At 43.9% G+C, this 26,482-nt stretch overlaps 2 protein-coding genes across 5 annotated transcripts in view; one reads left to right on the top strand and one right to left on the bottom strand.

The window, feature by feature from the left end:
* The first annotated feature begins 252 nt into the window (after positions 1-252).
* On the top strand, positions 253-3,948 carry LOC136588152 (gastrin/cholecystokinin-like peptide). Its single transcript, XM_066587158.1, has 3 exons — positions 253-302; positions 3,025-3,237; positions 3,763-3,948. Exons 2-3 carry the CDS (start codon positions 3,027-3,029, stop codon positions 3,867-3,869), a joined length of 318 nt encoding a protein of 105 aa, XP_066443255.1. The 5' UTR covers positions 253-302; positions 3,025-3,026; the 3' UTR covers positions 3,870-3,948.
* Positions 3,949-4,937: 989 nt separating this feature from the next.
* LOC136588530 (trafficking kinesin-binding protein 1-like) overlaps positions 4,938-26,482 on the bottom strand; it is a 46,434-nt gene continuing 24,889 nt past the window's right edge. The window contains exons 1-15 of one of the 4 annotated variants that reach the window (XM_066587827.1): positions 25,281-25,594; positions 22,302-22,378; positions 19,435-19,551; positions 18,874-18,971; positions 18,642-18,750; positions 18,174-18,252; positions 17,561-17,691; positions 15,807-15,881; positions 15,140-15,277; positions 12,523-12,587; positions 11,815-12,045; positions 11,440-11,738; positions 11,138-11,356; positions 10,427-10,529; positions 4,938-6,311 (exon numbers count right to left, since the gene is read on the bottom strand). In XM_066587827.1, the coding sequence (XP_066443924.1) occupies positions 5,837-6,311; positions 10,427-10,529; positions 11,138-11,356; positions 11,440-11,738; positions 11,815-12,045; positions 12,523-12,587; positions 15,140-15,277; positions 15,807-15,881; positions 17,561-17,691; positions 18,174-18,252; positions 18,642-18,750; positions 18,874-18,971; positions 19,435-19,551; positions 22,302-22,378; positions 25,281-25,374 (2,310 nt within the window). In that variant the 5' untranslated portion in view covers positions 25,375-25,594 and the 3' untranslated portion in view covers positions 4,938-5,836. Of the gene's footprint in view, positions 6,312-8,974; positions 9,067-10,426; positions 10,530-11,137; positions 11,357-11,439; positions 11,739-11,814; positions 12,046-12,522; positions 12,588-15,139; positions 15,278-15,806; positions 15,882-17,560; positions 17,692-18,173; positions 18,253-18,641; positions 18,751-18,873; positions 18,972-19,434; positions 19,552-22,301; positions 22,379-25,280; positions 25,595-26,482 lie in introns of those variants that run through there. The other 3 variants (XM_066587828.1, XM_066587826.1, XM_066587830.1) reach the window with 3 other exon arrangements.

Raw genomic sequence — 26,482 nt, 5'->3', positions numbered from 1 at the left:
TCATTTTCTCTGTGTGTGGATCCCTGCTATACAAGTGTAAGGAAACAACATTACACTGATGTGCTTGTCTATCCTTCTTTGTGTTGTGCGATCCTCATGACAAATAGTTAATCTCCGTGTATCTGAGGGCAGGGGGTGCACTGACATGATGAGCAGTAGAGTAAGGGGGGGGGGGGTGAGTGATGGATACAAATGGGAGGAGACATCCTTCGTTGCCCTCAATAAAAAGGTGCTCAGAACCTGCAGAAAGCCAGAGACATCAACTGCACAACCGTCCAGGCTCGAAGACAAGATCACCACCGGTGAGTTATATTTGAGGTATAGGGGGTGATTGAGAACTTTTTGGAAAAGTCACAGGAAATGTTGCTGTCTATATTCACACGATTTCCGAAGAGTTCTCCACTTTCTCGGTTTGGACTAAATTTTTCTAATAGTTCATGGTTTCATTTGTGGAGGACATCCTTTAACATAAAGCTGTCAGGTCCCTAATAGTGTCCGGGCTCTGGGCACTGTAGTTATAGTGACAGATGCGAATTTCAGTGGTCTGTTACTTATAGGGACAGGAGTTTTGGAAAACTTATATTTAAAGGTTGCAGATAGGATTCTGATCCAGGTTAGTGATATTCATATACTCACTGCTTACCTCGCCCTCTGCTTCTGATTGACAGTTCTCTCTGTGTAGAAGGAGAGACCTGTCAATCAGCAGGAGGGGGAGCAGTGAATATATGAATATTAATGAGCTGCACCAGACTCCTCTCCACTGCTTGCCGCAAAGTTTGAAATGTAAGTTGTCCATAACTCCTGAAGCGATCTGTATACATGACAGACCACTGAAATCAGTGTGTACCACTATACTGTACGGGCATCATTGGAGACCTGACAGCTTCCCTTTTAAAGCCAAGAGCATTTAACCCTTTCCGATCCAATTTGTATTCTGGTTTTCCTAGGGGGCTTACTCTTTTTCTGCTGTTATACAACAGCGCTATCTGCTGGCTAAAGCCACTACTGCATGAGGCGACACGTTGGATAGGCTCCAACAGCAGAGAGGCTGGCAATATACAGTAAAAGAACTCAGACGGACGTCTTCCAACATCAGAGCTGCACAGCCTTAAATCATAATGTCTTTAGACGTCAGACAGTGGATTGGAAAGGGTTAAAGGGAAGGTATTTTCTACAAGGGAAGCTTCAAACATTTTGTACCTTTAAGACTGAAGATTTTTGGTGAACTACATAGAAATAGGACAGTAGGTGTTTAGTTCCCCTGCAGGTGATATGAAGCATTACACATTTTCACTTTTAAATCAAAGGGCTATTTACCTAATTCATGGATGTGTTAAATCATCCACAGTAAGAGATGTTCTTTGTAGATGAGGGTCCTAAATTTGACCCCCCCCCCTTCTATTTAAAGTGTACTCCAGTAATATGAAGGTATCCCTTATCCTGATAGGTGGGGGGGCCGACTGCTGAGATCTCCACCAATCGCCAGGAGGTTGCCACATGAATGGAGTAGCGGTTGAGCGTGCACATTGATTTCAATCAGACTGTCAGAAGGAGCAAAGTTTAAGGAGAAACGGCACTTCTTAAAAACATTTGACATATCCGAGTAACATGACAAAAAGTACTGATCAGTGGTGGGTCGGGGGTCAAGAGCCTGCGGATGGCTTAAACGAAGGGACAGCAGCATTCACCCGAGCACTGTGCCCCTTTAGCTGTCTTCAGTGTCTGCTGGCTCCTCTCAGGCAACTGAAGACGGATGCATAGACTTCTATACACTAATATGCATCTGCGTTCAGCAGCCAGGAGGAGCCGATAGGCAGCAAAAACAGCGCTCACCTGAGCCCATTCGTTTCAGCAATCACTGGGGCTCTTGGCACCCAGACCCCACTGATCAATACTTTTGACATGCCACTTTAATAGTAGAGTGCAGTTGGTTAGATAGTGGACACGTATGGTGCCCAAAGCACTACTATGGAGCAAGGAGTGCATTAAGCCTTTATAGGCAACGCAGCATATAAAAGAATTCACAGAGGGAGCACACGCAGTCTGTGAAATTATCAGACCTCCGCAATGTACAGTGTCATAGCAATCATAGCTTTTATCGTTCAAGTGCCCTGCAGAGACCTAAGAAATACCCTCCCCCCCAAAAAAAAGTTTATTTGCATACTTTCTTGTGTATATATTATATATAAAATAACGATCTAAAAAAACATTTTAAATGCCATATATTTGGTATCATCGTATCCATAACGATCGGTACAATAAATTGACCACACTATTTAAACTGCACGGGAAAAATTTAAAAAGCCCTAACAATGGAGGCAAAATGGTTATTCTGTTCATTTCATTGCCTAAAAAATTCAATTTAACTGATAAAAAAGCTGTATGTACCTTACATGGTACCAATAAAAACTACAGCTTGTCACATAAACAAGCCCTCCCAATGTTCTGTCAATGGGAAAAAAAAATTATGGGACTTTGAATGCAACAATGTAAAAAAAAATGTCCCAAAAAAAAAAAAAACAGGTGGTGGGGGGTGCAAAAGTAGAAAAACCTAAAAAAAATAATCATTCTGCCATCGTTGTAATCGTACCAGCCTGCCTAAAGAAATGTATGTTGCATGACTATCACTGTAAAAAAATCCCATAACAATGAAAGGCACCATTAATGCGTTTTTTTCTCCGTGCCTTCCAAAAAAATTAATAAAAAATGTTTTACCATACGTTATATGTACCCAAAAATGGTACAAATAAAAACTACAGTTTGTCACGCAAAAAACAAGCCCTCATATGGCCATGTCAACGGAAACTAAAAAAAAAAAAGTTATGACTTTTGAAAAGTGGAGATGAAAATCCCCCAAATATTGCTGCATCCTTTGGGCTAAAATAGGCCAATGTCCTTAAAGGGTTAAAGAGATAATGATGAATTTGAAACTAGAAAAACAGTAAAAATGCTAACATCTTTGTGACCACTAGGTGACGGCAGAAATTAACTGCTGTACTAAATCCCTATGTTCTTGCATTGTAGAGATGGACAGAAAGGTTTGTGTTAGTGTTCTGTTAGCCATACTGGCCACCGCTGCTCTCTGTAGGCCAATGACAGAACAGCAATCAGCAAGGTATGGAGCACAGAAGAAGAGCCCCATTCCGTCTGAAATCAGCAGGCGAGACCTCCTGGCATCCTTGTCCCATGAACAGAAGCAATTTATGATGTCACAACTTCTCCCTCAGCTTCTTGCAGGTAACGAGTGACAAAACGCGATGAAATGCCACCTACCCATCATTCATAAGGACACTTCTAATCATCCCAGGGGACTGACTTGATAATGTGTATATGCCCAATAAAACATACAAAGCAGTTTTTGCAGTACATGAAGTAGATAGGGACTTTACACCACGATGATATTCACATAGATGCACAACTAGTGGGGCAAGAGCTGGCGGGGCATGTGCCCTGGGTGCAAGGAGGCTTCCACATATCACTTTGCCTTGGCCAGGACGAAGGCAGCAAACTGTTTTTGGGCAGTGTGGAAGACTAAATCCCGACCATCACAGTACTCTCAGAAAGGCTGCTTAGAACACCCCCTGAGTAAGTGGATTGCAAACATTAGGGTGGAGGAGAAAGAGGAAAATTTATATGGAAAATTGAATTGTTATTACTCAAACCGGGTGCAAATAGCAGCAAAGCTGAGTCCAGTAAGGACCTCGGCTGCTTTTGAAAACTCTGGTACGCTTGAAGTTAACCCCATTTTTTTTAACACTCTAGAAATGTCCACTGCTGAAGGACACCTTCACCCCATGCAGGACCGAGACTACGCTGGCTGGATGGACTTTGGTCGCAGGAGCTCAGAAGATCAAGTCCCAGATTCTTAAGACAATATTGCCGATGCTATAATTGGGTGGGAATATATTATTATTAAAGCATTGGTCTAGGAAATAAAGTCTGTCCCATTTTCTGATGGTCATTGTACTAGTGATGTGTGGAGAGGCAAAAAAAAAAAAAAACCCTAAAAATAAACAGGTTGGAATAAATTCCATGTTTATGTCCATTTTTCAACCAGCCTATTATTCTGTAATGAGTCTTATGTGTATGTTCCAACCGGCTGAGTTCCCCCCTTACTACTAGAGAGCACCCCAAGGCTATGTTCACAGTTGGCTTCCAGGAGCTAGGATGGAAGGGTTTTTAATTAATCCCATTGCACCATGGACCTGTTGTAAAGTGTTCATTAAAGAGATCCTCCAGTTTCAGGACAGAATTCTTTCCCGGAACCAAAGGGGAAGGGTCGTACGTTACCTGCAGTAGTTGTTCTCTGACGTCCCTCCAATCCACTGGTTCCGGATCGGGTTTTCAGTCAATCAAGATGGCCGATGCAATCTTTAAACTAACTAATCCCCACAGTGCATTGGTAGTGTTAAACTTTCAATGTACTGTGCCGGATCACTAATTGGCCAGAGCTGGTCACATGTTCAATGCTGACCAATCAGAGAGCAGTGCACAGTGTGCATTGGATAGTCAGAAAATTGCTGTAGCCATCTTGAACAGCTGAAAACAGGGCCCAGAACTGGTGTGTTATAGTACCGAAATCACATCCACACTGCTCAGCCCTGCTGCGTAATGACCTTCATGATGCTATTTCTGTGTGTGTGTGTCAGAGAATCAGGAAACAGAATGTTTTCTCATGTGCTGTAGATGACACCATAACAGCAGACGGACTCCTCCCACCAGCTCAGAGAAAACTGTGAATAAGGGCCCTTTCACATGGGCATTTGCAAGTTGCAACACCCTGTCCACGTGTTATCTGATACCTGCAGGCAGTGAACATTGCATGTCCGCTTCTGGTTGGCGATATGAACCAGAATAGGACATGCTGCGATTTTTTTTTTTCACACGGACAAACTTGTAACAACTTATTTAATAGATAGTATAGGAACCACCACCGATACATTACATCTTCAGTTTATTAAAGTCACGTAGAATCAGTGCAGAAGAAGATTTCATCATCCCAATATGGAAGTCTCGGCCTGAACAGGACATTTCCAACCATGGAGGTCATTACTACCAGCGCAGGACGGTCCTTTTAGGCAGTATTATAACCATTTACTGTGAGCCTTGAAACATTATAAAGAAGACATTTGCAGACTTTGATCAAATGAATTCAAACCCAGCTCCAGTGACAGTCCCTGCACTCACTGCTAGATGGAGGTAGAGAGCAAAGTGGTTCTTGTTAGCGTTTGCCACTGATAAGAATTACATTTCTTTATGCATACAAAAAAATAGAACTTCTTTCCTGTGGAACCAGGATATAGCAAAACATAAAAAAACTGATTTGGACCCGTTACGTGTACTTTTAAAAGTAAATAGCTCAGATGTGCACATTAAAAAAGGACCTCAGCCGAGACTCATTCGTTCCCTATATACATTCTGCCATTAAAAAAAAAAAAAAAAGAGACATTAAGAACATTAAAACTTAAATTTGGACTAATGATGGAACCACCAAAATGTTCTGCCAAGGGAAACAAGAGGCGGTCAGTAGACCACCATTACTTACTATAAATCTGGGATTGAGAATTTGCCAAGTGCCCCCTGTTATAGTATTGTATGAGCAGCTACTGTACAGATCTCCTTTAAATCTCGTGACAGATACAAGAGGTCTCTCTTGTTAAATGAATAGAGGAACATCGGTTGCATAGCCAGCAAGTCCCCTTTCTCGAAATCCCTTTGCTTCTACCATCATATCCTACTGACAGAACATGCTAAAAAGGTATTAAGAAAGCGGTGTGGTCTCCTCATACCAGAAAAGTCTTTTACTTATCAGTGCAAAGTGATGACTTCTGTCCAGTTAGCTTGGAGGCTTCTTGACTTCTATTGTCCTTTCAGAAGAAACAAGACTCCTCTCCACAACCCGATTCAGCCCGAGTTTTCGTAATTGTTCAACCAAGTTTATACTAAAGACGCTTTTCTGGGTAGCTACAGAATCTGGGGTCTTAGTCATTGATGCTTTACCCACAAGGGATCTTCCAAAGCCTAGACTACTTACAGTCCTTCTCCAACCCAAGTGGAAGATAGATGGGTATGCAATGGGTACAGGTGGCCTAACATCAGCTTCAGTTGAGGTTTTGCTGCCGGAATCTGCAGAGGCAGATATGCCATGTTCTTTTAAGAGGGTAACTAATCCCAAGGGAGTGTTGCGTCCAGAGTTGGGTTTACCATTCCTTGGTGGGACGGATGTCACTACAGGTGCCTCTTTTTGAGGTTCGAGGCTGAAGGAACTCAAGCTCTCGTAGCTTCCACATGAGGAAAGTACTGAACGAAAACTGAAGGAAGACAAAAGGAAACCAGAATGAACATCAGAGGTCTACAACATCATTCATAAACCACATGTCTCCACATGGTGCCACCAACATTGTCTTTCTATCCTCCGATACATAAAAGAGAACTCCTAAGGCAATACGATGTAGATCTTGGCTCCTAAATGAATAGAAATATGAGCGGCATAAGCCAAACTGGTGGTCAACAGTGTCACAACCAACTATGACACAATATCACACTGCGAAAAGCACTTGTCTTAGATTCACTGGTCTTCAGGAACCATGAAGTGTAGACATTGGGGACGAAGAGCAAGTAGACATTCCTTGAAGCTACATGTCACAATTCGGCCGTCATCTTCCAAATAAAGCCCCAAATATGGCCCCAACCCCACCACTAAAACTTTGACCCAAGTGTTCCCAGACCAGTGAATAAACACAAGGCTTTCCTGTTCGTCCGAGAGGAGACAAAGCAGTTAATAAAGACGAATGTACAGGTTAGCGCATGCAAGAAACCAAAGAAAGGTTATGGGTTAAACTGAGTAGAAAGTCTTTTCTGCCACTTCGTCTCAGGGTTCTATTAACTCCCACAGACCAGTGACTCCCACAATCTTTCCAGTTGATGACAATTATCTTAAGAGGTTTCTAAGTCTTATATATTTGTAGTAAAGCGGAGTAACAGCCAATATGGCTGCCATTGAAGCCCTCAGATATGTTGCCACCTGCATTTCCAAGAATCTTGAATAGCAAAGTTGTTTAGTTATGTGGTGAAACTAAGTGGAGTATATGATGAAGTGACACAGGTTGTGGATGGGATGTTCTCTCGCCATGGCTCCTATGCAGTAAATGTGCACGTTTAGTGCCATTAGGTGTACAGATTCTCTTCCACTACAGTATACTCCATGGGAAAACTCTGACAACCTCTATAAGAAAGGTTGTGGCTGCCACAGAAGCTATCACCTTGACAGTAAAGGACTAAGCTAAATGGCCTATGGGAAAATGCCATTAAAATTGGTCTAAACTTTTATCCAAAGAGGCAGACCTCACGAAGCCATAGGACCTTTGGGGCTCAACGCTGAATTGCTTGCCCCACTTCTTGTGACAGTTATAGTATCTGCCTGCAACTCCCACCCTTATACATTTATAGATGTGGGCCCCATTCTGAGCCCCTTGCTTGGCCATAAGACCCAATGTATATGTACATCATGAGAGTAAAGAAACGGGGCATAAGTTCTGCATCAGTCACTTAGGGTCAGTCTGGAGCAATAATTGAACCCTGAGAAGGAGTCATGCAATTTGCAGTAACCGCACTCGGGGTAACTCAGTGACCACAGTAAGAAGATTATCTCTTTGATTGGTGCATATAATATAAATATCTTCATACACACACATAATATATACACTATGCTACCAAAAGCAATTGGACATCTGAGCAAAAATCAAAAGTAGTATTGATTTCCATATGTTAATACTTAGTGGGGTTCCTGTAGGCCCAATGACATCAGATATTCTCCGTGGCATACTTTCTACTAACGTCTGATACACTTTCCCAACACTCATCCTGTAAATGTATAGCAAGTCCTCCCAAAGAAGATGGATGCTGTCCATATTTCCTGACCAGACGTTCCAGTTCGTCCCAAAGATGTTCAGTCGGGTCCAGGTCGGACTCTGTGCAGCCGATCCAATCGTGGCACATCCATGTCCTCAAACCAACATACAACAGTGTTAGATTTGTGACGAGGCTCGTTTGTCTTGTTGGAAATATTGCTGATCTTTCACAAAGTATTGCCACATTGTCAGCAGCACATTATTGTCTAGAATGTCAGGGTACACCTCCGTGTTCATGGTTCTTACCACTACAACCAACGGACCAAGACCATGCCACGAAAAACATCCCCAGACCATAACGGAACCTCCACTATACTTAACTGTTGCCACAGCACACTCAGACAACAGGCATTCCCCAAGATCCTCTACACCCAGGTACAGACATCAGATTTGAAGATGGAATAGCTTGATTCATTACTCTATAGAGCGTTCTTCCATTGCTCAACTGTCCAACAACGGCACTCTTTGCACCATCGTAGATGGGCCTATGCATCTTGTTTGAGAGAACTGGACAGACATTTGCAGGATGAATGGAGGGAAATACCAGCTGAAATACATCAGACGTTAGTAGAAAGAATGCCACGGAGAGTGTCCGATGTCATTAGGGCCAAAGGAGCCCCACTAAGTATAACATGGAAATAAATACTACTTTTGATTCTTGCTCAGGTGTCCAATTACTTTTAGTGGGATAGTGTAATATTTATATATTATATACACACACACACATTAGCGTACAGACACGTGGAGTGGCACGGACACAGCCACACTGTGGCAAAAAGTGTGTCAGGATGCGGCTGCCGATGAAATACCTGGTTACTGGCAAAACCAGAAGCCACTTAGTTTATAAAATACAGCAGTTGCATGCCGAAGCCGTTTTTGGCCGCATTATGGCTGCTTCAGCGTAGCTCTACCCTTATAAGCAAAGAGTCCACTAGGTGGCGCCATTTCAGAAGTGTCAAAGGAAATCCTAGTCTTCAAATGTTGTACTGGATGAGGAACGAATACAACGGCAGTTCTGTCTGGTCACTGAGTCCCTCCATTAAGGTCACTGCCAACTGAGCTACCTGATGCCTCGCTGTGATGTCTGACCCTGCACTCAGACGCCTCTCAGAAAGTCAAGCAATGGAAAAAGTGCTTCCACCAGGACTTGAAGTGCCTAGAACCGTGAGGATGGAAAATGGACACATGAGTGAGGAACGGGAGGGGAATCAGGAAGTGGTACAAGAGGAAATTCAGCTGCTGGCAGCGGCACAGGAACAAGTTAACCATGCAAAACATGCAGAAGACATCGGGACATACAATGCTCAAAAAATACTTTGGCGCCACTTAAGCATCACAGTATAATTCCAAGTCACTTACACTTCACAGATATCAATCTATCCAGTTAGGAAGCAGAAGCAATTGTGAATCAATTTCCCACTCTTTGGTGCAAATGAAAGTGACAATAGGAACACCGGAGGGGGGACAGAAGGACACCCCCCAGAACAATTCTTCTCTTCCCCCTTCACACTGGTACATAAGGTGCTACCTGCAGCCCAATCGGGTTACACAGGTAGTCTTGGTCCTCTAGGATGGCACATTCATACGTGCCATCACAAGAAGAATTGGCAAGTCCGCCATTGGCGCTCCCATTCACACGGAGCACATGTTCCTCTCATGGCGGCTTCCAAGAGGAATTTTACAGCAGGGTAATGCTCGTCCGCACACACAAGGGGGTCACAGGAATGTCTCCACAACATTGTCAAACTTCCATGGCTGCCCGGTTCCCAGATTTATCTCCAATAGATCATGTATGGAAGCATCTGGGAAACAAACTTCCACAGCCCATGAGCTTGCACGATCTAGAGACTCAGTTACAGCAAATGTGAACTGATATGATGCAGGATACCATATGGAACCTGTATGCCTCCAATCGTTGCGCCTAAACATCTGCCCATTGTGCACTGTTCGTTCATCACTGACTTCAAGCCATATCTGTCTGATCGGGACTGCACACTAAGTTCTCAGCGGGATAGTGCTGATAGTATTCTTTCAGCTGCAGTTCCACTTGAGAACAAAGCAGCTGAATGCAGATAACAGACCACAATGTGTTATCTGCATTGAGCAAAAGGCTTCATTTGCATGCTAATAAACTCTTAAGTAGCTTAGTAGCTACTTAAGAGTTTATGCAAAATGATCACTCAAAGTGAAGTTTGAGCGAATTTTGAGCGATCATCGTTCCGTGTAAATGGGCCTTTAGAAAGGTCTTTTGTTCTACTCTTTGCAAGTTTCTGCCATTATGAACAAATGCTATTTTCCTGTACACCCGCTTTAAAACAAAAAGGTGTGAATGGGGATGAGCGGAAATACAAGACAAACCTCAAGAACAAGAATGGCGCTATTTGAATCTCAAATTTCTAATCTCATGCAACCATTATGTGCAGCATAGCCAATAGATAAGTATGGGGAGATGAAATGCGAATATGGAGTGATGCGAGATGGACAGACAGACAAGTGTAAACCACGAAAAAACCCACCTGGAAGTGACCTGTGTAATGTCCTGCAGAGGGTGCGACATGCGACATGTAGTTATGGTGTAGGTAGACGGAGTCTGGGGAAGGTTGTTAACGGAGCGGAAGACTGAAACATACAAGTGGTCTATGGATTACAGACAACACACAACAAACAACGACAGGCTAGAACTACTTCTATGGAAACACTTGGTGGGTGAAGGAGATGGCTGCTGAAACTACTTATGGATTTTATGGAATTATACATGGTAGTTTGTTTTAGACAGTGTACAACATATGAGTAAGAGCAACCCCCATCCTCCATGATCCTAAAAGCAGTGATCTCTGATCAATACCCACGGGGAAGGTAGTCAGACCCTATGTGGCATCTTCTCAAGAAGTCTGAGCCATGGGCTAGATATAATGGGGCCATTTACACAACTGGTGTGAACACAAGAGGTCCCAAGAAAAAGCAGAGTAAGTTATGGCATAAATATCTGATCAGTGGGTATCTGAACATAGGGAACCCCCATCAACGATTAGAACAGGGGCCCCTTACAACCTGACAGGAGCGCAAACAAGAAGATCAGTGAACCTGCTAAAAATGTGCACCACTGATTCTCCAATTCTCCACTGCAGTCTATGAGGAGTTACGAAAACTACGATAAACCTTTTGCTATTTTCATACCTCCCGTTGACTTCCATAGTTTGGACAAAGAAATCCCAACAAATACTTACTGTTATGATTTGGTTTAGTTTTGGTTGGAGTGGATGCAGCATTAGCTTCAAAAGATATAGGTTCCAGGTCATCTTCCTCAAAGTCGTTGAGGTTGTAGACATCTTCAACATCGATGTCCACTTCCAGGAAGTCTTTGGTTAACACACCAGGTCGAGGATCCAGAATACCGCCTAAGTTGGGCCTAGCCAACTGCTGCCAGTGCAGGAGGGTTGCGGATCCTAGATATAAACCAAAACATTATACCAAATTTTTGCAACGCGTTTTCTCATTGGACAGTCATAATCTCAAGAGTTCTCCTTACCTTCTATAGGCTTAACTATCTGCAACTTCTCCGGGAGGTAGGATCTTGAACCCAAAGAGAAACTTGAGCTGCCAGTGACTTCAGACATGCCAGAGTAATTAGTGCCAGTAGATAAGACACTTTCATTAGGGGTGAGGAATCCGCTGGATATCTCGTCATGTCGTTGCAACTTGTGTTCCCTCTGTTCAAAAAGGCTATCAGGAGAATGATAGTCCTGCTGAGTGCTGAGCTTCTGGAGAGCTGCTGCCAGGTCATGGCCTCCAGGGGTACCAGGGGTCCCCAACTTCTTCCCTCCAACACTGTAAATGATTACAAGGGTTAGTAATGTCCAAGTCATAGATGGATTTCTTGAAGATTTATGGAACTTTAACTTACACAGAAGATTCCCCATTTGTGGTTAGTAGGGTCTCCTCTTCTTCTAACACCATGCTGGCACCCTCTGACTCACAGAAGCTCATTGGTGGAGTGCCAACACGACTTGGGGCAGCTGAAGGTCTCTGGGAGGAAGCTCGAGTGCCTGGTACAGTCTGAGGGGACTGACAACGAGATCTGGACCTCACTACTTGGTTGGCTGCTTTGACAGTCTCAAACACTCGCTTGTAGCTTCTGTGTGGATGAAGTTAGTAGAGGACACCGATCAGTTTGCTTACCCTACTTTTTTCATAAAACTAGAAATTGGAAGTTATGGACTTTATTCAGAGAGTATCACTACGCTGTTACTTTAAACATACAAGGAGGTACAATTAAGGGTCTGCAACTTATTTCTAGTAATGGTGTAGCGAGAGAGATGTGTAGTGAATGGATTACAATATAATTAGGCCACTATTACTAAAAGGGGTTGAAAAAACATAGCTTTCTTCAAATTAAAAAAGAAAAAAAACAAAACACCAACAGCGCCACACCTGTCAGCAGGTAGCACCTGGTATTGCAACTACCCATTCAGTCTAATGGAGCTAAGCTGCAAAATGACACACAACTATGAAGACAGGTTTGGTTCCGCTTTTGGAAGAAAGTAGCCATGTTTTCCTAATCCTATACAACCCCTTTAAAAAGTGCCTCTAATTGACTGAATTAGGGACTTACTTGAGTTCTGAGGATGCATCAATGCCTTTTCTCATGGTTCCTTCAATCTCTGCAGCCAAGGAATCCTGTAGATACGCAATATACATTAAAGTTTGACTACACTTAGAAACTTTTGTGATGTCATGGCGACATCAGAAGTTTTTATTGGTGGTGGTAGTGGTGTGGGGGTGGAGCCTAGATACTGAAACCGCCACCGATCGCTAAAATGATCAGGCAGAAGCAATGCAGCTGAGCGTTCAATGTGTTCTGTTGTTATCAGCAAGCGGTGCAGACCCTATAGGAATTTTAAGGAGTACGTACACCGCTCTGAGCAGGGACAGAAATAGTCGAACAGGCACGGCGCTCAGCTGAATGTTTCCGCCCATTTGTTTTAGCAAAATCGGTGGTGGTCTCAACACCCAGACTCTCCCAATTAAAACCTCTGATGTCACTATGAGAAATCAGTAGTATTTTAAAATTGAGTTACCTTTTAACCCCTTGAGTGGTTTCTCACCCCCCTGTCAGACCCACCAGGGCAGATTTTTTAAATGGGCCAGTCATTTAATTTCAACTAATTTTGCAGTCTCGTTCCAAGAGCCATAACTTTTTCATTTTTCCATTGACCAGGCCATATGAGGGCTTGTTTTTTGCGGGACAAGTTGTACTTTTTGATGGCATCATTTTTGGGTATATATAATGTATTGCATAACTTTTGTAAAAAAATTGTAGGGAGATTGGGGGAAAAGAAGAAATTCTGCCATTTGTTTTTTCGATTTCATTTTTACGTGCAGAATAAATAGTGTGATAATATTATTCTCTGAGTCAGCACGATTCCGGCGATACCAAGTTTATACAGTTTTTTTATGTTTTGCTATTTTTGTACATTTAAAACATTTTTTTTTCTTAAAGGTTTGCTTTTGTGGCGCCACATTCCAAGAGCCGTATTCATTTTATTTTTCCATTGTCAGAGCTCTAGAAGGCCTTGTTTTTTGCGGGATGAACTCTAGTCTTCATTTATCTATTTTTTAGGAACATATAACATTTTGATCGCTTTCTATTCCATTTTTTCTAGTGGCAAGATTAACAAAATCTGTAATTCTGGCAAGTTTTTAGTTTTATTTTTCACTGCATTCTCTGAGCAGTATAAATAATGTATTAAAGTAATTCTACAGGCCGGTACGATTATGCCAATACCAAATTGTTAACATTTTTTTTTTCCGCTATTTTTTCACACTTTAAAAAAAAAAGATTTTTTTTTATTGCTGCATTCAAAGACCCCTAGCATTTTAATTTTCTTTTACGGAGCTGTGTAAGGGTTTTTATTTTGCGGGATGAGTTGTACTTTTTATTAGTACCATTTGTTGATCTGTACAGCATTTTGATCACTTTCTATTCTGTTTTTTGTATGATGGGATTAGCCTAAATTAGCCATTTTTGCCACGTTTTAATTTTTTTTCCCATGCCATGCACCCTGTTGCTTAAATAATGTACTAACTTCCTTCTCTGGGTCATTACGAACGCAGTGCTACCACTTGTGTAATTTTGTTGTTTATTTTTTACAAAGTAAGGGGAGAAAGGTCGGGTTTGGGTGTTTTTATTTTTTTACAATTTTTTTACAATTTTTTTTAAACTTTAACAATTTTTTAATTTTTACCCCTTTAGGGGACTTAATACTTTTTTTTTAATTCTAATTTAGCTGGCAGACCCAGAGGGAGCCCCCTCTGTCAGCCCTTTACATGCTGTGGTCGCACAGGTCGTGGCATGTAAAGGGTTAAACAGTTGAGATCTGAGGTTTTCTCCATTCTCCACTGTACGAGCTGGTGCCCGGCTATCATCTGACAACTGATCACCAGCTCTCCCTGCCATGTGGACCATTGGCCGGCTTCTGACAAGCCAATAGTCTCCATGGCAAAGTGTAAACAGTGCAGGAGTTCAAAAAAAGAAGCGTGAAGTTGCCGGCAGATTGGTTAGATCTTCCAGTTTTTTTTTGTTTTTTTGAGTCCTGCACTGGTTCTCTGTGAGACTGTGCAGGCGAGGTGTGTGCAGAACATAATGCCACAGCTTATGGCATTGTGTTCTGCACGGTCCCATAGTGAAACATAGCCCGAAAATCTTCCGGGCTATATCACTATGGGCAGTGGAGCTAGTCCCGGAATATTTCCGGGACTGCAACTGAAGGGGTTAAAGGGTAACAGCATCTTTTTTAATGTTCGAATTACATGTCAAAGGTTTTGATAAGTGGGGGGTCTGGGCACAGAGACCCCTTCTGATCGCTCGAATGAAGTGGCTGTCTTCGTTGCCTTCTAGCTTCTCTAAGCAGCTTGTGACCGATGCGTAGAGATCTACAGAAGTCTATGCATCAGTCTTTAGCTGCCAAGAGGAGCCGACAGGCAAGGAAGACAGCTGAAGGGGCGCAGCGCTATGATGAGCACTGCAGCCTCTTCCTTTCAGCGATCAGCGGTGGTCTCAGCATCTGATCAAAACTTTTGTCATGTCACTCAGAGTTGTCAAAAGTTTTTGAAAAAATTGCAGTTACTCTTTAAGACTGGAGAGATAAAAATAACGAGGTCGTCCAAGAAGAACAGTGTTGATATCTGATGCATGGGCATCAGTTCTACAAACTGGGTTATCTGCTTACCAGGGGGAAGATGTTCAAGGTGCTGTATCTGCTGATGGTGCTGTTAGGTAGGCTTCTGTTTCGCTGGTTCTTTAACTCTTCCTGGGCTTCGTTTAGCATATCCTGGCTTTCTCTTTGTTTCTCCTGCAGATCCTCAAGCTAGAAGAAAAGAATTATCATCATGACGTTTCTATCCCGTGACTAAAAGAACCCATCACGTCTCCCGATATGTGTATTATAGAAAATTCTAGTATTTCCCATAAAATAACAATTCTGCTGCATCTTTCCTAGAAAATGTATGAATATATGGATAACTGACCAATTCCATTCCTCTTGTCAATAGTATGTGCCCCTACAGAGTCAGACATTGTCCAATCACCACTGATAGTGTCGGACTGGGGTGCCTAGAGCCCTCCAGTAAAATTCATTATGGGCGCCCACTGAACAGGTACAGTAATATACTACCTGCCTGAGATGCTGTACGGTGCCTATCTGTATGTACAACATGTGTGATGGGCGATTGGGAGCCTCCTCTTTGTTCAGGGCCCACTGGAGGCTTCACCTGTTCCCAGTGGGCCAATCAGAGCCTGACAGATAGCGTAAGAGAGTGTAGGGGCAGACTGTTCTCTTTGGGGTTCTTTGCATCATCCTCAGTCCCTGTACAAGGACTGCATTCATCTTTATTTACCTCTGTTTTCAGTAGGCGTTCTCGTTCCTTCACAGCGGCCAGATGTTGCTGCAGTTCTTCATTCTCTGCAGAGGTCTATAAAGACAATGGAAAAATTAAAGGGGTTGTCCCACGCCGAAACGGGTTTTTTTTTTTTTTTTAACCCCCCCCCCCCGTTCGGCGCGAGACAACCCCGATGCAGGGGTTAAAAAAACAACCCGCACAGCGCTTACCTGAATCCCGGCGGTCCGGCGTCTTCATACTTACCTGCTGAAGATGGCCGCCGGGATCCTCTGTCTCCGTGGACCGCAGGGCTTCTGTGCGGTCCATTGCCGATTCCAGCCTCCTGATTGGCTGGAATCGGCACGTGATGGGGCGGAGCTACACGGAGCCGGCATTCTACACGAGCGGCCCCATAGAAGACTGCAGAAGACCCGGACTGCGCAAGCGCGGCTAATTTGGCCATCGGAGGGCGAAAATTAGTCGGCTCCATGGGAACGAGGACGCCAGCAATGGAGCAGGTAAGTATAAAACTTTTTATAACTTCTGTATGGCTCATAATTAATGCACAATGTACATTACAAAGTGCATTATTATGGCCATACAGAAGTGTATAGACCCACTTGCTGCCGCGGGACAACCCCTTTAATAAGCTAAACGATGACAATAAATGGGGGATCTCTTATTAAAGGGTTGTCCCACCATTAGAAATAGTGGCATGTAGTAGTAATGCTCCCTTAGTGTCCCCATGTAGTAGTAATGCTCCTTAAGTACACTTAGGACACTAAGGGAGCATTACTACTACATGGGGACACTAAGGGAGCATTTTTACTTGGTAGGGGGCAGCTGGGCACTATTCCCTTATGGGGAGCACAAAAGGGGCATTATTACTTTTTGGAGGACACAAAGGGACACCATTATTATGTAAGGGGCACAAAGGGGACACTATTACCAAGCGGGGAGCACTAAGGGGGCATTTTTACTTTCAGGGACACAAAGAGAGGTACTGCTGCTTTGTAGAGGGAACAAAGGGAGATTATTATTGTACAGGGGCAGAAAGAGGGGCACTATAACCGTGAGGCATCAAGGGGCATTACTATTTTTTGATGGGCACAGCGGGGAAATCATTAGTGTGTGGAGGCACTAGGACTGTGCAGGGGACACCGAGGAACAGTAGTAGTAGCAGCAGGATGTGGAGAGTATGCAGATATTAGTAGTGGCTAGAAGAAGTCTTAATGCTCCTCATCTGAGGAGGAGTCACCTGTGGTCACTGGAGGTAACTGCACTGTAATCACTATCACTGCGTAGAGGTGATATCTACAGCATCATTAAGATATACTAGAGCTGAGTGGATGTCTCTAAGTTTGCTGTGTTATAACAGATGTATTTTGTTGTTTTTTCTTTTTTTCTGGTGGGGAAAACATATGTCTTCAGGCTTGTGCTGCTGATCATTTAAGACTTAAGCAATGCCTTCAGCTGCTTGTGCTGTATGGACGAGTCACTTAAGAAAGTTGTTGATGACTTGGGGTGGCAACCTGTAGAGAAGTTGTACAGAGAGGGGGCACAAAGCGGAACTTTTGCACCAAGTTCCATGAGCCTTTACCTATGCCTGAAGTTGAATTTGTGGGTATTCTAGCAATTCTACCACCATTCAGACAATAAAGGTAAGTCCTAATAAAATGCCATCACTTCCAATAGAGAGAACACCCCTGTAATGAATGGCACTTATAAACAGAGAGGTGCCATAATAGACCAGTAAAGTAGACCGCACTCACACTGCGGCACTTCTGCTGTAGATTTACGATTTGTGCAAGGAGCTGGCTGATCTCCTCCTGCTGCCGGACTGCATCTTCTCCCCTTCTTGCCAACTCTTCTGCCAGCAATGCCACTTGTCTACTGGCCTCAGCTAGAAACACAGAAAAGAATGGGTATATGCTGCAGCTGAAAAAGTCAATACCCCCCTTCTGATGCATCGCATTTCATGGGAACTCTGGAGAGTTTCACATATAAAGATCTGTAATATGAGGAAATGGATTTAAGAAAGTCCCTTCCTGGTTGGGAACTCTCTCTCCTCTCCCCCCCCCCCCCCCCCCCCCCCCCGTCCGTCCTCCATGCTTGCGGCAGTGGGTTCTGGCCACAGTCTCAGGTAGCTGGAAGTGAAGGAATTAGTCACTTATGTCACACATAGGGTGGATATTTGCTAATGCCACCAGTCGACCATGTCATAATCTGAAGGTACTGTGGACACTGCTTAGCAAACACGGTGGCCCAACGTTTATTACAGTGTGGAAAAACTAATTAAGGGGAAGCTCTGTACTTTAGTGGCACCGTGTTTCCCTCGGTTTTTAAGACTGTTGGCTACAGATTGTCTGCTTTATGGAAACTTACAGAATTGTTCGACACAGTCCAGCATCAAGGAGCCCTCCTGATCCTCATATTCATGGGTAGCTTCAAGTATGTGATCGGCCTAGAAAACAAAGCCATTATGAGTTGTGACACCTTGAACATCCGACGCTGCGCTGCCAGGCGGCTGACGCCATATATACAGATCTTCCATGTGGCTGATGAAATACAGAGCTTATCGATAAACGCTAACAGTACACATCGCATAACTCCAGCCTGCTGACACCATACATAGTACATCCATAGGTACTGATGCCACACATAGTACACCAGTACACCTCAAGCTTGCCGACGCCATACATAGCATCACTAGGGCCAAGTGGCCAACACCACGCATAGAATGTCCAAATGGATGACAACATATATAGAACCATGAGGCGACCATCACACAGCACACCTCCAGGTAGCCAACACTATACATAGCACCAACTGGCACACAGCTGAACAGCTCACCTCACCACGCATCTTCTGGTTCTCATCTTCCAGGCTCTTGAGCTTCTGCTCCAGCGTGTCCAGCTGAACGCTTTGTTGAAGACAAAAGGAATTCTCATTCCTACGTAACCTACCAACAGAGTAAGGGGGTCAATAAAAACAGCAACGTATGGGGAGGCGATCATCACCACACTACGGACATACACAAGTGCCAAGATTACTGTTTCAAGGCAGTGAATAGAAATGTACTGACGGAGTAGCGGTTGCAGACGTTGGCTCGCTGTCGGACATGTTGGCATACAGATGGAGAAGATCTTCCCGCATGGAGATATCATGTCGCAGTTGAAAGACCTGGAGATGCACAAATGTAACATTCACTCAGTTCTAAATAGCGGTCCAGGATGAGACCGAAGCGATGTAACATCTGTTGAAATATTTCCATCCAATTGTGAAATGGATGGAAGTCACACAGGAAAATAACCCATTGGTTTTGATGGGTTAATCAACAAATTAACATAAGTGATTTTTCGCTTACACAGAATTCGCCTTCATTTTATTAATTGGGTGGAATGATTTTAGAAAAACATGTCTGCTTCCTATATAAAACAGCGCCATTCCTGCACGCAGGCTAGGTCTGGTATTGCACTCACTTGAATTGTAGCTAAACTGCCAGACACAACCTAGTGGGGCCGTTTCTGGAAGAATGCAGCCATGTTCTTGTTATCTCATAAACCCCTTTAAAACTTTTGTAAAATAACTATTTAAAGAAAAAGTAAGCATCCTGGAAGCGGACAGCCGCCATTTTCCCCTTTACCTCCTCTTTGGCAGCCTCCAGCTGTTCCTCCAGAAACTCATTCCTTGTCGTCAGTTCCCGATTCTGCTTCAGAAGAGACTGCCCGATGCGAGCTGCCAATTCCAGGTCTCTCTCTTTCTGATGATCAAGAAAAAATGCAAAAAGGAGAAGTTAAAAAGTTTTCTTGCCCCCCCCCAAAAAAAAACATTATGGGCAAGGAATAGTAAAAATGAAAAATAAGCTCTATTTTTCTCAAATGAACCCCAAGGTCTAATGCAGGAGTCTTGGTCCCTGCTGCTCCGATCCCAGTAGAACCTGCAGCAGATGAGTGCTGGTCATTGTACAGGTGACCGCTCAGCTAATCAGAGGCTTCATATGCGATCTTGCCATGAACGGCACGTGACTGAAGCCTGGGATTGGCTGAACCCTAATATGCATATATGAATGACATTGGAATGGTTGCGGCTTCTTCCGGGATCGGAGCGGCAGGAATTGGGACCCTGCCCTGGACTAGAGGGGCCCTTTGAGAGCTGACTAATGCTTATTTTATTTTCCATCATTCCCTGCCTATATAATATGGATGGTTTATCCTTAGGGTCAGTCAGCAATAGTTGATTGGCAGTGATCTGCCACTCAGGGCTTCTGTCAATCAGTTAACTGAAGACGCCAAAAGCGCTTAGGTGGGCACCATGGCCTTTTCTCAGGCAAAAAAATTCACCTTCACCTTAGAGCAACTCAGTCCCATTCAAGTGAGAGGGATTGAGCTGCTATACCAGGAACAGCCACTATACAACGTACAGCATTGTGCCTGGTATGCAGTGAAGTGGCTATGGCACTAACCCAAGCATGGCAGCCACTTCAGACAGTTGGTTGGAAGGGCCTAGAGTGGCAGTCCCCCACTGATCAAACATCCTCAGGATAGGTCATCAATATCTTACTCCTAGTAAACCCCTCTAAATCATAGACTACAATTGTGTGGACATTAACCCTTTAATGACGCAGGCCATTTTTTTCTCTTTGCAATTTTTGGATTAAAAAAAAAAAAAAAAAGTCATACCGCTCTTATTTTTCCGTCTGCTGAGCGGTCAGAGGGCTTGTGTTTTGAGGGACGAGTTGTATTTTTCAATGGTACCATTTAATGTGCCATATAATGTACTTAAACTTTTAAAAATTTCTTATGAGTGCGCGATCTTTGGGGAAGGGGTCAGTATGATTAGGATGATACCAAACCTATAGAGTTTATAATAAATAATAATATAGTTAAAAATAAAATACTTGGAAAAAATATTTAAAAAAAAAAAAAAAATTTGTCGCCATCTTCTGACCACCATAAGTTTTTTATCTTTCCGTTGAAGGGGTTTTGTGTGGACTTGTACCTTGCGGGACGACCTGTGGTTTCTATAGGTACTATTATCGTGTACACACGACTTTTTGCTTGCTTTTCATTAAATTTTTCTTGGAGACAAGGTGACCAAAAAAAGTGAAGTTCTGGCGTGGTGTATTGTTTTCTGATAATGTTCACCATGCAGGGCAAATAATGCGTTATTTTGATAAATTGGACTTTTATGGGCGCAGTGACACCTCAGCTCTTGAGGCGTGTTCCATACAAGGCCTGCTATGTCAATGGGTTGTCTGGATCACAACTACAATGAAATCAGTGCTGCATTACCAACCAGGTCCCCTGCAATGTATACGGGGCTGTCAGCTTCCAGCTGACAGCATACTGATGGCGAGCCGAACAACAGCTGATTGCTGGGGGTCCCGAGCCGCAGACCCTCACTGATCAGCTACTAATTAGTGAGGGTCTGCGGCTTGGGACCCCCAGCGATCAGCTATTGTATGGCTATCCATCATTATTGTTGAATCTTATCTATCATTCCAACCTGGATGACACCTTTAACTTTAATAAAGGCATAGTCAGAACTCTCAGTGGGGCCCACTCTATACGGCCCCTTGACTTCTATATATATACACAATTTGTAATGGGGGTATCTCTCCTAGCGTTGGTCAGATTGTAAATGTTGCCGCTGTTTGGTTGTTACCATTCTGACTAAGGGTTGAGCCTGGCCTCTAGTGGCCAAATGGAGAATTATTTTCGTTTCCCATTCTTTGCATATTTGTTTGGTTAATATCTGATTGGTGAAATATGATAATGGAGACGTGCCCTATAATTTATGTAGGGATTCCAATGTCAGAGTAGTGCATTGTAAGAGCAGGGAACAGATCTTGGCTGCAGAGACCATGTACCAGGTTCAAGTGTCCACGGAAATGTGTCACGATTGGGTCCCTGGACATGACTGCATGGAAGCGACTCAGTGTATTCAACCCCAAGCAGTGCAAGACAGGACTAGTTCTCTCTTTTTTCTTTCGCAATGCGAACACAGAGTGGTGTGTTGGGCTCAACATCCATCCTAGCATTTGCAACAGGCATCCAGGTTGAGGGATCGTTGAGAGTTTCACAAGTGAAGATTGCATTGCTTCTGGAAATGGTTTCATAGTTAAAAAACATTGTCAGTATCAGGATGTGATCGCTACCAGCATCAGCGTCAAAGAGGAAGCCATTGTCTGCTCTGTGTCAGGCCTGGACAGGGCTGTCATGGTTTGGAGCCAATGGCGAGTTCCATGGCCACCACTTGGCCCTACAGTCCCGGATCCCTATTGGAGAATCTGCCGGTGGCCCATTGTCTACCCGAGGGCTCAATCTCAGCTCCCTCCTTATTGGCTAGTATTGTAGGACTCTGGATAATCTGGCACGTCACAACCAGTGAATGCCAGACACAATCAGAATCTAAGGGCGGCTACGAGGATGAGGTTATACTTAGAATAAACCCAAGATTTCACCGATTTTCCTGTAATCCGAACCGAATGCCTCATCTTTACATGCTCACCTCCTCAAGCAGACTCGTCACAGCGTCTATGTCTCGATAGGTCTTGGTCACTCTGCCTACACGCTCAGAACACAGAACTGCAAAATAAGAAGGAAAAAAGAACTTTATAAAATAAAATAGAATTTTATCATCTTCACTTCAAATGCAACAAAAAACAAAGTCCAGACAATGAATTAAGCATCCATTATAAAGTTTGTGTTGACCTAGAAACCATGTGACCGTGTAATTGGCCCACATAACTCTGAAATACTAGAGATACAGAGGAATTCAAGATGAATTGAATTCATTGTCCTCCCCTATATTAAAATCGAATATTCCATTCCATATGCTGCTTGTTCACTGGGCACAACCATATTCTTAGAGAAATGGGGGGGGGGGGGGGGGGGGGTTGTCACTTGACATAGAAACTAATTGGCACTAATTGGGTCTTGCTAACAGTAAACAATAGCTGCATTCCAGATAGGACAGTAATGGGGTCAGCATTTCTTTAACCCTTTAAAAACTGAGTGAGTGCTGTTTATATCTAGCAGTGGTCTTCTACATGCCAAACCAGTCCTGCCAGATGATGGGGGACGTACTTTAACAACAGCCGGAGAGCCTCCGATCATGGATTTGTTGCATTGCTGAGGTGTACATTGTCTAGGGCCACGTATAACCGGTCTGCGGAATTACAGGTTAGGGTCAGGGTCTGGATTTCAATGGGAACTGAGCCCCATCATTATGAGGCTTTGGAGATAATTGCTGTTTAGATAACGATCTGAAGAGAAGTAAAGACCCATTTAGACACGTCTTTAGACATCTTTTGAGCAATAATCATTGTGTGCATTTACACGGCAAGATGATCGCTCAAAATTCGCTCAAATGGCAGTTTGAGTGACAGTATTGAGCGTTCACTTTGCATAAGTGTGTAAATGAAGCTCACGCTGTATGCAGAAGACAAGCGGGACCGCTATCTTCTGCATACAGCTGTTGTCTTCTCTGAGCGCTCAGCTGGCGTACAGCTGAGCGCTCCGAGCGGGGTATGCAGAAGACAGATGGAGAGGTGTCTTCTGCATACTCCTGCTGTGTTCAGGGAGTGTTTAGCTGGTATACAGCTGCGCGCTCCGAGCGGAGTATACAGAACACAGCTGGAGCACTGTCTTCTGCATTCTCCTGCTGTGCTCTCGAAGCGCTTAGCTGGTATACGGCTGAGCGCTCCGAGTGGAGTATACAGAAGACAGCTGGAGCACTGTCTTTTGCATACTTCTGCTGTGTTCTCCGAGCAAGATAACAGCTGAAACAATATTAGCGGTATCCCGCTTGGAACTCAGCGCGCGGTCCTGATAAGACTCATCGTTGTCTTTCAGCTAACTGAAAGACAACGATGAGCGAATTGTTAACGAAAACTGCATGACGGCCGCGCGTTTAGACCCAATGATTCTCGCTCAAAAAACGGCTTTAAGCAAGAATCGTTGGGTCTAAATGGGACTTAATGGAAAATCGTCCTTGATTACGTATTATTAAAGAAGGTAGGTTACAGACTAGATGGTGCCATCACATATGATTGACGGGCATCAATAAAAACACAGTTCCCAGTATCAAGTATTGTTTAATTTCACAGTACACCATGTAACAGTCTACAACGAATTGGCCACTTCATTAGAGACTCAAGCCCTTTTACGATTGGCACTTCCATTAGGTGGGAAAATCCAACGATCTGAGCAACTTCAAATGAGGCCTGGTCATCTGTGCTCGACTAGTCAGGGGCCGGGGTTTTCCTGCCAACCTTGTGGGGTTTTCTCATAGAGTGTTGTGGAAAGTATACAGAGAATGGTGTGATCGAGGAAAAACATGCAGTGAAAGGGAATCCTGTGAATGGAGACAACAAATCCACAAAAGGGGTCAGAGGAGGAGGTCAAGAATTATCCTGAAAATTAGGTGGTGCGCTGTCAAAAACTGCAGTCTACTACAACGTTGGTGCTTTAATTAATGCATCTGAATGCGCAAAGCGTTGTTTGTTGTCTCAGACAAAATTGCCGTTCACTGTATAGTGGAATTTGCCAGTCGTTCTCCTTGATCAGAGCCAATAGTTTTAGTATCATAGATGTACAGTAATTACTGTTAACAGGATCAGATCATTAATCATACATTTTAGAATCGTTAAAGGCATTTTCCAGGACAGACTTATTGATGAACTATCCTTAGGACAGGTCATCAAATAGTTGATGGGCCGCGGACCCCTTGGCGATCAGCTGTTCACCGAGTCCTCTGTGACAGTGGACATATTCAGAAGTGAGACAGCTCTGTCCACATTGCAGTGGCCTGTGTTGGTATTACATTACATTTGTGAGTTGTGCCTGCAATACCAACCCAGGCCACTGTAATGCGTTCAGAGCTGTCTGCATCTGGCTCTGTTTGCACTGACAGTGGTCCCAGAGAACACCTGATTGGCAAGGATCCTGAGCGATGGGACGTCAACGAGCAAATAAATAAATTACCTGAAAGTGCAGCGGAATAAGTTGGTGCTATACAAATAACAAGTCCCTTTCCCCTGTAGGTCAGATACATTTTTGTCACCAAGTGATATGCCGTGTGACTACCTCGGATGTTGGAGAGGACCTGTGACACTCCACATGTTTTGGAACCAGGTCTCCAACTTACTTTCAGCACAAACTGAACGTTGCGGTTCTTCTAGATGAAAGTTGCATCCAGAAGACACCAGGAAGCCAGAAGGACCTGCAATAAATCATCTGCACTGGACAAGGAAGACTTCCAAGGCCACCCGTAGACCAGTGATGGATGGACAGTGCTACCTGAGATGTTCAGCCCTCCTGCAGACATTAGCAGCGCTCATACTGACTCTCTCCAAAATCTCTCCATTCTCAATTAATTACTCCAAGAGCTTGCAATCCCAGTACAAAAACACAAGATAGTAAAATGTTACAATCATCTAATAAGGTTCTTTCGGACCTTCATCCATAGTTGAGCGTTGGCCCTTACCTTCCAGGTCATCTGCTATGGAGTCCATGAAAATAAGATTTCCATTGCATTCATTCTCGTTTGCAAGATGGCAAGCGTTTTCCCAGAACTCCATGGCTGCTGGAAAATAATAGCGCCTTTCTTATTAAGCGTCGCTCAATGGGGAACGTGAACCCCAACAGGAGCTTTGCTGGGAATGTTGGAGAACAGGCAGGTCCCAGCGCTGTGCCCGCTCATATCCTGATGTCCCCAGTCTGCAGGCATCTGAGGAGTGTGGCAGTGAGTGGCACTCTCTAATGCCCAGTGTGTGAAGTTGTGAAGCTCGTCTCGCTCTAGTCCTTCACAAGCCTGCGCCTCTGTGTATATACACCTGGATGGGCCCTCCTACATCCATGACAGGAGGGAGAGACAGGGTGGCAAAACAGAATGCTGTCCACTCCGCATTAACACAGGGCTTCATTCATATGGTAATAAGTATGTGAACCGCCCCCTTGTTCCTATGGGAAAAATAACATCTCGGTGGTGTTCTGCATTGTGATTACGGGGAAAACAAATGTAATGAGATTCCCCTTTTCGGTGGCAAGACATGGTATGTTCCAAGCGCTGCCAATCCGACACTCCACCTGCTCCTATCCCTAAGCCATAAACATAAGATCAGATGAGAAAGTGTCCAGGAACATACAGAATAATACCTGCAAGTAATAAGGTGCAAGATGGAAAACTGAAGCAACCCAATACGGACTCAAAAAGACCAAAATCTGCACATTGTATGCCCCACAGAAAGAAGAGAAGTCAAGGGCTGCCTTTACATCTGCGCCTGGTGTCACGTTCGGGGAGCCAGAAAGAGCAATCCCCGCGACCGAACGGTTCTGTCTCTAGACGGAACCGAACAGCGATGGACAGACCCCCTTGACTATAATGGGGTCCGTCTACTTTCCAACCAGCTGCCCAGCTTTTGGACGGATCTGTGATGGAACCTTCGGCCAGACGTTCCAACACAGATGTGAAACCCAAGTTAAAGATCGGGTGCGAACAACATAAAACAGGCAAACAAACGAAATAGAATAGTAAGAACAACAAGGTGTTTTTTTCTGATGAGCGCTCCCCATGATACGGCTCTCTAGTTGGGCACAAGCATGCTGGGAGTTGTAGTGCCTACATCTTTTAGGTCACTAGGTGAGGAAATCATTCTGCAGGAATATCGGCCCCTGTGGACGGGGAGC

The sequence above is a fragment of the Eleutherodactylus coqui genome, chromosome 13 (assembly GCF_035609145.1).
Source record: "Eleutherodactylus coqui strain aEleCoq1 chromosome 13, aEleCoq1.hap1, whole genome shotgun sequence".
In the NCBI taxonomy this organism is placed as follows: Eukaryota; Metazoa; Chordata; class Amphibia; order Anura; family Eleutherodactylidae; genus Eleutherodactylus; species Eleutherodactylus coqui.
Note: the sequence above shows the minus strand (reverse complement) of the source record. Positions and strands in the feature narration are given on the sequence as shown.

Excerpts from the sequence above, each read along its gene's own strand:
- LOC136588152 (XM_066587158.1), top strand. The coding sequence starts at position 3,027 with ATGGACAGAAAGGTTTGTGTTAGTGTTCTGTTAGCCATACTGGCCACC. Across the intron at positions 3,238-3,762 it reads TCTCCCTCAGCTTCTTGCAG|AAATGTCCACTGCTGAAGGA; the intron begins GTAACGAGTGAC and ends TTAACACTCTAG.